This window comes from Physeter macrocephalus, chromosome 16, assembly GCF_002837175.3.
Source record: "Physeter macrocephalus isolate SW-GA chromosome 16, ASM283717v5, whole genome shotgun sequence".
In the NCBI taxonomy this organism is placed as follows: domain Eukaryota; kingdom Metazoa; phylum Chordata; class Mammalia; order Artiodactyla; family Physeteridae; genus Physeter; species Physeter macrocephalus.
Genome location: NC_041229.1, coordinates 79,719,419 through 79,733,117, shown reverse-complemented (window position 1 = coordinate 79,733,117; position 13,699 = coordinate 79,719,419). Strand labels below are relative to the sequence as shown.

General features: G+C 38.0%; 1 protein-coding gene across 1 annotated transcript in view; it reads right to left on the bottom strand.

Moving 5' to 3' along the window:
* BBOX1 (gamma-butyrobetaine hydroxylase 1) overlaps positions 1-13,699 on the bottom strand; it is a 77,382-nt gene that overhangs the window by 59,466 nt on the left and 4,217 nt on the right. The window contains exons 2-3 of the mRNA XM_024118888.1: positions 11,005-11,258; positions 9,668-9,782 (exon numbers count right to left, since the gene is read on the bottom strand). Of these exons, the coding sequence (XP_023974656.1) occupies positions 9,668-9,782; positions 11,005-11,223 (334 nt within the window). The 5' untranslated portion in view covers positions 11,224-11,258. The remainder of the gene's footprint in view (positions 1-9,667; positions 9,783-11,004; positions 11,259-13,699) is intronic.

Below are 13,699 nucleotides of genomic sequence, written 5' to 3'. Positions count from 1 at the left end.
ATTGCATTCCCATTAATCTATAGTTAACTCTATCTCATACCCCCCTAGCTGACTGTTTCTCACCTTCCCTGTCCTCAAACTCCCCACACTTCCTCCTCCTACTCATGCTTAGCTGATAACTTTGCTTCCTATTTCAGTAAAAAATTAGAAGGACTCAGAAGAGACTTCCATACACCCCATTGCCACATCGACCAACCTGCCTGTGTCCAAGTCCTTATGGCCACTTGGTGTAATGTAGATAAATTTGTAAATTTTGCGATCTCTTTCTCTACCAAAATGTAAACTGCTTACAGATAAAGTCTACCTCTGTTTTGTTCATGACTGCATTCCCAGTACCTAGAACAGCGGCTGTACATAGTTGACACTCATTAAGTACTTGCTGAATAAATATAATGCATGGAAGATGTTCAATAAATGGTACTTGTTATTAATATTAGCTATTTCGCTGGATTCCAATTGTCTAGTGGAGATGACAGTCAAATACACCGATATTGACCCTTCAATGCAATAATTGCAGCAACACAAAAAGAGTAGCCGGCACAAATTGCTGCAAGCACATAGAAGAGGTGGAGGATGACAGAAAGGCATTCAACAAAGCAGATGTTCTTCAGTCAAGTCTTGGCTCTGTTACGTCTTTGCCTCTTTGATTTTGGACTGGTTACTTACTTTTAGCAGACTTATTTTCCTCATGTGTAAACTGGTTACAATGATGTTGCCTTTGTAAAGTTGTTGCTAGGATTAAATAGAGTAATACATATTAAGCGCTGAGCTCTGTGCCTGGCATATAGCAAAGCTTTAAAAATATGAAGAAGGAAGACTGGCAAAGGAGTAGGGGAAGAGGAAGGGGAGGAAGAGGGCATATGATGTTGGTAGTTCAGATGGAGGGTTGGTGGTGGAGGTAGTAAGATGTGGATGGATTCTGGATTGTTTTGGTAATAGGGCTAGTAGATTTTCTTGACACATTGGGTGTGTAGTATAAGGGATAATGAGGAGTCTAGGATGATCCTGCTGCCTGAGAGATGGAGTTGCCATCAACTGAGTTGGGAAAGGCTGTGTGTGAAACAGGATTATCTACGACCATCTCCTCCCATCAGAGGATTCACCTTTTCTCTGGTTTTCCTCATTTTTTCTTATTGCTCCAAGTAAATCACTTTATAAATCTCCTTTAGGTTGTCCATCATATATTGTGCTTGACCAATTTATTCTGGGCTAGAAACTTGCATCATGTCTCAGTGAAGTTAGAGTTGAGAGACTCTGCTTCCTCCTTGCATGAGCATATGGTTCTCTTTAGATGCCTTTCCTCTATCTTCCTTATTCATATTATCTGTTTTCTATATGGTGATGAGACTGTATCTAGATGGGTCTGGAATTTTTTTCATCCAAGTATCTAGGTTTGTACATGAAATATATCTACTGAGTGCTGGTATTTTCATCTGTAGTGATCCTTAACTAACTAGGAGATAACTCACCACTTTTCCCCAAGTTTGCTGATCATCCCACAGCTTCAGTAAACATTTTTACAGCACTGATTCGAATTAGGGTCATAGTTGACCAGTCTTTTCATTGCCTTCCTTTGTATTATTTAAAGGAAACTATCTGTCAGGTAGGTAAAAATTTGGCCCAGACTTCAAACCAATGTCTGAATAACTGAATTCCTTTTCGTGGCAATAATTCACCTCTGAGTCACAAGGGCTTAATCAGGATTATAACATGATTATTCATCAAGTAAGGGGAACCCACACATAAGACGTGATCATGCCACTGTTGTTTCTCTCTCCTGTCCTTACCTGAATGCTCTTTACTATGTCTCTGCTATGTTCACGGCTCTCTGAGTAGAAGGAGAAGGGGAGGGAAAGGACCTAACAGTGTTTGAGCATCCACAGTATGGCAGGCACTGAGCTAAGCAAAGTACTTACATTTTTCCATTTATTCTTCACATCCTGGAGCTGAGAGGCATTGCCTCTTTTACATATGGAAAAAGTGAGAGTCAGATCATTTATGACACTAGGTCAAGTTCACAGAGCAGAAAGTCAAAGCCCCTCTGCTGACTCCAAAGCTGTTCTCCTTTCAAAACACTGTGTTGTTTCACGGGGGGAAGCGCTTTCCTAGCAGACCACATTCTTTCACTTCTTCTCCTAACAAATTCTAACAAAATTCTTTTAGAAAAATATATATGCTTCCATTGTTACATTATAGCTTTGCATTTTAGTGTTACCAGTGAAATTATGTCCATTTCTTGGGCTTGCTTGCTTTCTGGTCTCTACTTTGTAGTTTGACTTGGGGATAAATATAAATATAGGGTAGGTTGGTAAAGGGCTTCTTTGGGATGTGAGTTGGACCTTGCGGGATGGAAAGGTGAAGTTTGGCCAGACAGAAAGAATAGAATAAGTGATCTGAGAAACTAGGAGTTTGGACAAAAGTAAGAATCCACATGCTTGCTGAGGGGGCACTACATTGTGGGATGATTAGAAAGTCCCAGGGAAGACTTTGGACTTTATTGTGCTGTAGACTTTGGACTTTATTGTGTGAGATAATAAAAGGCTTCAACTAAGTTGTTGGCAAGAAGGACAACCTATACAACCTTTCTCCCTAAAACCTTTTGAATATCAGTCTTCTCTGGGCAAACAGACGATGTGCATGGAAGCTTGACAGCTAATGGAAAAAAGGAGAAAGAATTTTACTAATAGGAGTCTACATTTTTTCGTTTCATATGTTTCATTGAACAGTAAACATATACTGTTCAAGAAGTTCAAGAAGCCTCTCGAGGCTGTTCTCTGTAGTTATTTACAACTGCTTTCAAGGGAAACGTGAAAATGAAGTGAGTTAATATGTAAAGTGAGACACTGTTTTTCTCTCAACATGGCGCTATTCAAGGTGATAAGTAGGTATCATGAAGTTAAAGATTTAGGGGCATAGACAGGTTAAGTAAATTGCTCAAGATCACAGACCTAGAAAGACCTAAGTTCAAGAGCACTTTATTTTTTTATTATTATTTTTTTTATTTTTATTTTTTTCGGTACGCGGGCCTCTCACTGCCGTGGCCTCTACCGTTGCGGAGCACAGGCTCCGGACGCACAGGCTCAGCGGCGCACTTTAAATTTCAATGCTACACTGCTCTCTTGATTAAGAGCAAAGTCACAGATTGAGAAATATACAGAATTTTGAGGAAAAGAATAAAGTTAGAGAGTTCATTCAATGGAGCAGTGATTAAAAATTATTTACCTAATTTGCTCAGCTAGATGTTAGGCAAATACACAGAATGGGTAAATAGCAACATCAAAATTCTTTTTAAAAATCAATTTTTTCCTACAGGGATAGAAAACTTTAGAAAGAAATTAAAAATCAATTTTTTCCGTGGGCATATTTGAAAGTTTGGGACTGGAATCTTAAGGAAGAAATTTAAGTATGATGAAGATATCTACTATCCCAAAACTATAGTTGTTCTGCTGTGTTCTGTCATCTTGAAGAACAAAGTAGAACCAGAAGTGAAAAGTAGTTGTTTATAACTTATGTGTAAGTTTGGTAAAAGTGAAGCCAGCATATAAAGCAATCCAACTTTACTTCTTGAAATTGCCACACTCTGGAATTTTCTAAATTTATAAATTCTAAATTTGCAGTCCAGTTGCCAATGTTATAAAACTTATTCTTGGGCTGCAAGAAAAAGTAAGTCTTGTTTGTGAGAAATGGAAGTTCTTCACTCACTGAAAAAAGCCCACTCTACCCTGTTTGAAAAGAAAAAGGAAGGAAAAGAAATAAATTTACTTTAGTGTAACTCTAGAAAATTACTTTTCCAAGAATAAAAAAAGTTAGTATATTTTTCTTAATTTTTGATGTGGTAAGTATACTTAAAAAATATGAAAAGGGAATACAACATAATAATTCTTCCTTAAAATAGATTTGTTTTAGGTTCTCAAAAATATCCTCAAACTTTTTCCAGTCTTTTAAAGATATCAGCTTTTGAAGACACCAGCTTTTCAAAATACTATTTTGCACTAACATTGGATGATGACATACTTTGTTTTATGAAGTTGTTAAGTAATAAAAAATGATTTTTTAAAAAGAATATAATTAATGTTTCTTACCTAAAAATTAAAAAAAGTAATAGATGTAGTACATAGGCCTTTTCCCCCCAGTATTTCTGTAATGTATCTAGTTGTAAAATAGACATCTTTAATATTCGGGTTGGACAAAAAGTTCATTCAGGTTTTCCATAACATGTTACAAAAACCCAAACAAACTTTTTGGTCAACCCAATACTTATCTCTGAGTATGTGGTTATGTATTTTCTATTTAGAGGTATGGATGGAGATGAGAAAAGGCAAAAGAAAAAGGATCTGACCTAGAGTTTACAAGTGGAATCAAAAACTAGGCAGATTGCTGTGGGAACAACCTGTAGATTTGGGGCCTCTGCTGGGTACACAGCACTGCAGGGTACTTCCCAGGCTGTGAATCTCCCATCTTGGACTCACTGACTCACAGCCCATGGAGGGACCCTTTACATATTACACCTACGTTTACCAAGTACAATGCAGAAACTGAGTGGGATAAATGGTATGTAATTCAGAAAAGAACAAGACACATTGGAAGACATCACTATGGCACAGAGAAAAAGTGAAGCAAAATATGCATTTGTAAACTCACAAGCATTTAAGATACCTATATTCATTTCATCAAAACCCCAAAAACATTTCTCTGAAAATCAATAGGTTCATTTCACATATGGCAGGCAAAGTAGAATAGAGACTGGCTTCTTAAACTTACAAAGACTTTGAACCATTCTCCCACCTGTGCATCAGACAGTGTGAGCCTGGATGACCTCAGGGAAGGAATTTTTATAAGGTCTTTCTTGGGAAGGGAATGTATTTTGGTACGTGACATGGTGAATTGATTGCTCTAATGCAGCTGATTTAACAGAGCTCTTCTGAAGCCATTGTGACCTGGCAGTTCTGATACAGTTGAAACATTCTAAGGCAGCTTGAAACAAACTCCCAGTCCTTTTTATAATTACCAAGTAATATGTGAAACAAATGCCCTCACCCATCCCTGACATGCACTGCAGATTCCCACCTCTAGGGGTTTAAGAAAGGGAGAAGGATGTGGCAAAGCTTAGGGACATGGGTGAAATATTACATGGTAGTTAGGCATGTTTATTGTGTACATTACTTGTTAATTTTTTTTAAATATAGTGATTTTTTCCCTTTTGGAAAATTTCTGTAAAAGTAGCCTGGGTACCAAACCAATTCTCTTCTTTGCACTATAATAGAAAGCTTCATCTTCAAGGAAACACATGCCCTCTGTAAGAAAGGGGGAGCTCTGTTTTTTGGTGTTTTTTTTCACCATGTGCAAGGCACAGAGATCTTAGAGGGACCTTATATCTCCTTGAGAGTTTTCACTCCTCGTGTGGCATAGTCCTTTTGAAACAAAGGAGGGAGTCATAGCTATGTACCGAAGGGTTGTAGTCTGATAAAGTACACAGGTGAAGACTTGCTCTGCTAAAGTGGGGCATATTGAAACGAGGGGAAATATCCTTTTCTGACAGTGCAATGTACTCACTCCCTGCACTGCTGAGAAAACTGAGCAGACCGCTTCCATAGAACAAAAGAATTTCTTCAAATTACCACATTTTAAATCTCAATTTGCAATGATAAATACTATTGATGTCAGAGAATAATATACAAACCTTTCAGTACCAATTCAAGGAGATAGATAGGAAAACAAACATTCATTCTTCCTCTGAGCATTAATAAGAAGAACAGATATTTAGGTTCATATATATAAGATCATGCTATGTATTGATTTTTTTTTCCCATTTTAGTCTTATCAATTTTATTTTGGGAATTTTGCATCATGAAGTTAGTCACAAAAAATGAGTGTATAATTATGTCAATTTCACATGGAGGCTAAAAAACAATTACATTAAAAAATCTTCATATTTCCAATGTTTTATTAAAGTCTTCCATTTCATCCCCCTATCTGGAAACACTCACATGCAAGCCTTCAACAGTCTGATTTTAAATTGGAAGAGATTAGAGGGCCAGCAACCTCCTGTCCTCTCGGTCAATATATGTTTCTCTTGAGTACAAATTCTACCCCCATCCTCTCTGCTACTTCTCTAGTTTAAGTTCTTAATGGCTCTTACAGGACAATTTCTAGGCCATGCTATGGTTACCCTGCTCCCAGGCACTCCCCACGCTAATCCATCCAGCACAGATGACCATGATCAAGACCTTTCTACAACACAGAACTGATCACTTCACCACCTTTCTACAGCACAGAACTGATCACTTCACCATCTTTAGTAAGATAAGTACAAACCAAGAACCAAAGGGGTACACTGGAGGAGGAGAGAATGCATCAAGAGAAAAAGGAAGCTAAGAAGACATTCACAACCTTGTAGGCATTTACAAAATTATATGCATTTGGTAAAAATCAGAAAGATACAACTCTGAAAATATAAAATGCATCCTAAAGAAAATATGTAAAGCAATCTTCTTAAACTCATAAAGATCTTAAACTCATTTCTCTGGAATTTTAGGAAGAGAATCAGCCTGGGAAACTAATGGAAGGAAACATACTTGACCTCTGTGCTGAGCAAACTTCCTTGCCTAAGGGTTTAGGGCTGAGCTTCTTAGTAGGGTACTTAAGCCACTTCCTTCCTTGTTGCCTAACAATTTTAACTTCACCCATATTTTAAACTAATTGCAGTTTCCTACATCTACCCTGCTCTTTTATGCTTCTCTGATTTTCTACATGCCCTTTTCTCTGTTGAGAATTTCCTTTCCTTCTATCTTTGTCTGACAGATCCTTCAAAACCCAGCTCAAATATTAGCTCTTATTTGAGTCCCATTTCCTTGTCTCTTCAGAGTCCTTCTACATTCTAATTAACCTTCTATGCACACTTTCATGTACTTAAAATGATGTACTATACTTATTTGTTTCCATGGCGAGTGTCCCCTCCTAGACTGGATACATCCTCTAGGGCAGAATCCATGTCTTTTTAAAACTTGGTATTTCCTTACAGCTTCCCACACAAGATAGGTACGCGATATACGTGCAGTTGAATAGAAATTTATGACGGAATGATCGTTACCCATGCCTTCTTTCCAGCTGTGGCTGTCCCATGACAAGAGTTTTTTCTGGCTGATGTTTTTTTCATTTTTGACTTCGACATCTAGTGCCAAGCGAAGATCAAGGAAAAATGATCTGCATCTTGACGCCAGATTTTAAAAGTCTTTCCTCACTCTCAGGAAAGATCAGCAGAGGAAACATTGCCACTGAGGACAAAATACAAAATTCTTTGACAAATGTAACTGAGTTTGTTTACTTGTTCTGAGTATGAATGTTTGAAAATATGCAATGGCAGGGAAATAAGGTGTCAAATTCTACAGGCAAAAAGCCATAGAAGCAATATTTCAAAAAGGGTCCATTAATTTCTTCTTTCACCTACCAATTGCACAGCTTGAGAATATATTTTCAAAATCTGATCTTGTTTTAAACCATTAAAATAGTTTCCGTTGTCTAAATAGCAGCCAGTCCTCCTTATATTATTCATGATTGCAGCCTGTCAGTGTGACTAGTTTTTTCCACTGTTTAACTGAATGTAGTATCACTTCCATCCTGCTACTGCCTGATAGTACTGAGAAATGTAAGCTATAAAACTGAACTCGTCAAGAAATATTAATGGAGGAGGTGGCCATATACTTTTACAATGCTTAAAAGCATAAGCTGTAATAATAAAAAGTTGGCTTTTATTCCCTGAAATAATCAAAAGAAGAACTCAAAGGAAATTAGAGTAAAATCCAACGGGATAACAAAATTAGGGCAGAGTTAAGGAAAAATATTTTGAGTACCAGAAGAAATCTAAAATAAATAAAAAATAATAATATACTTGTGATATTGCTATTTGACCCAGACAGTTGCCACTCAGCTTTGTAATTGAAGACTCTTTGAAGAATCTAGCAAAGCACTCACTGGGGGAAGGCAGGAAAAACATCTTTCCCTGGATATCCATCTGGATTCCACCAGCTAGCTGGGCTAGATAAAGAGGAAAATGGATTCCTGGTGGTTTAGACAGAAAGCACTAGAGCAAAACATTGTCAGTTGTCAGAATGTTGAGATTAAGAGAATGGAGGAAGCTAGCTCTTGATAAGACTGGACTATGCTTGAACAGGAAGGGGACCACGTCATACCCTATTGATAACCATGGGACAAGGTGAAGCTGTGGGGCTCAAGTTGGCTATTTAGTAACATCTCCACACCCAGTAAACCGTTGTAAGTCTAACATTGAAAACCATGCAGTTACCACACATGTTGGAGAATTTCAGATTTGAAAGGAGTAAGGTAAAATCTCTATCTTGGTGTATGACCCAGAAATCCCAGAAGAGGTGTGTATAAAATCCAACAAGGCTGGTCAGTTGCCCAAAGGGACAGTGGTCCAATATATCTGGTAAACAGTGGAAAAGAGTGTTCAGGGAAAGTTGGCTTGTTAGTGTGTTTGTAGAAGTCAAGGTTCTAGAAAATACATATGAATCGGCATGTTTTCAGAATTTGAAAACATGAATTTGTGGGCCTTTGACCCACATCATCTTATGACACAAATCTTCAAAATACAGAGAGAGCAAAGTATTAATACTTCCCACTTCTCCCCAGCACCTCTGTTTGAGCTGTATTACTGTGTATCTCCAAAAAGTCGTATTTAAAAAAGAACTTTTTATCTAGATTAAGTGTTTACTTTGTCTCTCAGATCAAAAATTAAGTCTTCTTCCTAGAGAACAGACTCATAGTTGCCAAGGGGAAAGTGGAGGAAGGATGGAGTGGGAGTTTGGGGTTAGCAGATGCAAACTATTCTATATAGGATGGATAAGCAGCAAGGCCCTTCCGTATAGCACAGGGAACTATATTCAATATCTTATGATAAACCATAATGGAAAAGAACATAAAAAAGAATGTATATATATATGTATAACTGAATCACTTTGCTGTACAGCAGAAATTAACACAACATTGGAAATCAACTATACTTCAATAAGAAAAGAAAAAAGACTGAAAGGAAATTTAAACAAACCAACAAAGAATAAAGTCTTCCTTTTCGACCGAATCTGTCTACTGGAGATTTTCTGAATGTTTCTGTGTTCACAGATTCCCTTGGGATTCATATAAACTCTCCCCGAGCAATTTGCTGTGCACAAGCCTGACACACATAGACACATGCACATGCTCACATGCACACTCAATGTTGTCAATGTTGTGATTATCATTTCATGAGGTTCATGGATCACATAGTTTTATCTGATGCCAGGTTAGGAATTTCTGCCTTGTTAATTCTGTGTGGTTCTGCCCTTAGATAAAATTATTAAGGGCAAGTCTGCCTCTGGTTCATCCTGCTCCTTTGCAGGGAACACTATGGAGTGTCTATGGTGTGCCAGTTTTTGTGTTAGATGACAAGGATAAATATTTGCTGCATTTTTCTTTCTGTCTCTTTAGAATGTCTAGAACTGCTCTATGTTTCTTTCCATCTCTACTTACATGATCTGTATTGGTAAATCATTAAATGTTCCACGTAAATTACAATAATATTTTAACCAAAGCACAAAGGTTTTAATTTGCTTCTGAGCAAATTTCTTACCGGAGAAGTTTTAAAGGACTTTGAAGACCATGGCAAGGTTACCTGGCAAAAACAATTCTCTCTGGAGCTTTTCTCTGGCCTGCTGTGAAAAGCATCTTTTCTTCAGCCAATCAGCTTCATATTCACTGTCGTGGTCGTTTGGCCACGTGATATGCACCTTATAATACAGAAAGCAAATATCACGTAAACGTATATTATGCTTCTACGTACTTTGCTTCTCCACTCTTGCTGTTTCCGAATGTTATTTTAGGTTATCAGGGAATCGAATTAGCCCTTGCTCTTTTTTCTTTCTGTTTTTTAACTTATATACTCACAGGCATAGAATAAGCTTTTGGAAAACAAGGAAACGGAAAGCCAAGGGGATACAGCTGAGATCTGAGGCCCTTTAAAGATCACAAAGAAATAAAACCTGGCTAGATCTGAGTTCTTGTTCTATATTCTGAAAACCTGTGGTCTCTAAACGTTCTGTGATGACTTGAAGTTAGAGATCAATTAATATTCCTGCCAAGAGTGTCAGAAATAGTAATGATGATGATGAGGCAGATAATAATAGTAAGAATACCACCATTTTGAGTGTATACTATACAAGGAGCACGATAAATATAACCCACTTAGTCCTCATACAACTTGAGGGAGAAGCAATAACTAATATTCACACTTTTCAGGTGAGCAAAGTAAGAGGAAATAACATGTCTAAGGTCCCACAGCTAGCAAGCAGTGAACCCTGGGGGTAAAGGCCTTCATTGGAGATGGAGACAGGAGTGGGAGAGGATGACCTTGCTGGTCACACTTGCTCTTCTGATAACTATCTTAGCGAATTTGGAAGAGAGAAACACAGGGCGAGGCCACATCTAGTTTGTGGTTTTGAGAGCTATGCTCTTAGGAATCCCATACAAAGCCTTACACATTTACTCACGAATTTGACTAAAAATACTCATCAATACAAGTTTTTGAGTGCTCACCATGTGCCAGCCACATGCTAAGATTTTTACCCGTATTAGCTCATTGAATCTTCACATGATGTCTAGGAACAAATTTTGTTAGTATCCCTCGTTTCTAGATGAGTAAGCTGAAGCCCAGGGGCATTCCTTTTATTAGAGACATAGTTTGATTGTGCCTTCAAGGCTGCCACTCACTGAAGGAATAATGAGCAACACTGTACCTTTTATTAAAATAATAGCAGTAGTAATAAAAATAGTAATAGTAATAGCAGAGGCTTCCATTTAGTGAGCATGTAGACTCTGCACCAAGGACTATGCAATCACGGTTTTATATACAAAATATGATCAAATAATATATAATTCATTATGTAAATTATTGGAGACTAGTTCCTTTATTTAAGTTGAGAGAGAAGGGAGAGATAATTTAGAGATAGTTACCTTTTTCCTGTCAAACGTCAAGCCTTTGATACTGATGTTCACATCAAGAGCTTCGATGAGAAGTTTCCGTGCTTTTGCAGAATCCAGGTAGCAGTCTGGACACTGACAGTTGTCCCTCAGCCACACAGCGGGGTAGACAGACTCTGCACCATCCTGCCAGAGGATTCGCATCAAATGAGCCCCATCCTGCGCTTCTGCCTTTTGGATGGCACAGTGCATGTTTCTGGTCCTTGAGGGTAAATCTTGTCAGCTACCTGCTATGACAAATCCGTGTTAAAAGGACTCTCAGGAAGATGCGCTCTGAACTTGACTTCAGTTCAAATGGACTCTGGCTTCTGCTATTTGCTTGAGTTTGTGGTTTCACTTATCAATGCTAGGACCTTTGTTCTGATGAGAGTATTTCATGAGCTATAAACAGAAACACGGTGACTAAAAGTAAACAAGATAAACGTGCTGAGTCAGGATCCAGATGAAAAGAATTCCTTGCTTTTCTCACAGTAATTTTAGATAATAAGTTCAGAACCAATGACACAGACACTTTTATGTTTGCATAAAAGCTCTGGAAATTTTTTAAGGGAGAAAAATACTCCACAAATTGAAAGTGTAATAATCATACCTGTGCTATTTCAACTGATGCCCAAGTACACTGGCTCCAGCCAAACTAAATATTTTCTATTGTTCAACCTCCATACTTTCAAATCTCAGTTCCTCGGCTCATTCTGCCCCCATTGCTTGGGATGACCTTTCACAAACTTTTCTTTTCATGAGCCAACCTATCTGTATCCAGATGATCTGACAAATAGAGGCTTAAATAAGCAAGGAGTTTATTTTTCTTGTGTGAAAAGAAGTCCCAACATGACTGCCCAGTAATGGTAATGTGATTTCACAGAACCATGGGAAGCCCAGGCTACTGGTAGATTTTCTCTTTCTACTTCTTGCCTCATGTTTGCAAAATGACTGCTGCATCACCGATACCACATCTACATTCCAGAGAGGAAGAAGGGAAAAGGGAAAAGATCATGTGGCAGCTAAGTCTACCTCATTTTTAAACATTTCCCCATCTAGCGACTTCCAAGTATATTTCACTGAGCAGAATTATATCACAATCTAACCTTAGCTACAAGGGAAGCTGGGAAACAGCTGTTTACTAGTCACATGCTTGCTCTGCAGAAATCAATGTTTTATTAGTGAGGAAGGAAAATAAGATAGAATTAATATGCATTCAGCAGCATTGATCACATCCTTTAAGACTTACTCATATAGACATTTTTAAGGAGGCATTTTGGAGCCTTTCGGACGACTATCAATGCCATTTGTGCCCAGTCTTCCTTATTTTTTGTTTACATTCATAATTATCTCACTTTTTTTTTGAGGTCTGAAACTTCATGGTGATCTTTGTATCCTCTAGTGCAGCAGACACATAGAAGATATTTAATATATATTTGAATGATAACTCTAGCTTTACATATGAGGAGGAAAAATAGAACTCTATTCTGTATTTAAGTAAGATTGTATCTACTGAAGTAAAAGCATGACTTACATAACTTGATCAAGGACAGGCAAATTACTGCCTGTGGGCCAGAAGTTTTCGTACAGCTCATGAGGTAAGAATAGTTTTTACATTCTTAATTTATTTATTTATTTATTTATTTTTTTTGCGGTATGCGGGCCTCTCACTGTTGTGGCCTCTCCCGTTGCAGAGCACAGGCTCCGGAAGCGCAGGCTCAGCGGCCATGGCTCACGGGCCCAGCCGCTCCGCGGCATGTGGGATCCTCCCGGACCGGGGCACGAACCCGTGTCCCCTGCATCGGCAGGCGGACTCTCAACCACTGCGCCACCAGGGAAGCCCTACATTCTTATAAGGTTTGAAAAAATAAAACAAGAACATGTGACAGGGAATGTATACAGCCTGCAGAGCCCAAAAATATAATATTTGCCCTTTTACAGAAAATATTTGCCAACCTCTGAGCTAGAGAAAAATTTACTATGTTTACTCTTTTTGTTCTTATGTGTTGTATGCTATTTAAGGGTCTGGTTATATTATCCCAAATTAACTGGAACCATTACTGCCCAGTGAAAAATCTATGGCAATTACCCAAGTAAACAGCAGGAGAACGAGGTTGGGGAATATCAGAATACAGATGATACCATCTTAAGTTCTCCCAAGGAGTAGGACAATTAAGGAAAAAAATCCTTCTTATTTTTATCATTAAACTTTCATGTGTATCAGTGTATATTCTAAGCTTAACTCATTGTCAATAAAGTGTTTATTAATGAGCTTGAAAATGTCTTGATAGAAAGGATTTTTATAAATTTCACACATTGAATTTTTTTAACATTTTTATTGGGGTATAATTGCTTTACAATTGTGTGTTAGTTTCTGCTTTATAACAAAGTGAATCAGTTATACATATACATATATCCCCATACCCACTCCCTCTTGCGTGTCCCTCCCACCATCCCTATCCCACCCCTCTAGGTGGTCACAAAGCACCAAGCTGATCTTCCTGTGCTATGAGGCTGCTTCCCACTAGATATCTATTTTATATTTGTTAGTGTATATATGTCCATGCCACTCTCTCACTTCATCCTAGCTTACCCCTCCTCCTCCCCTTGTCCTCAAGTCCATTCTCTACATCTGTTTCTTTATTCCTGTCCTGCCCCTAGGTTCTTCAGAACCATTTTTTTTTTTTTT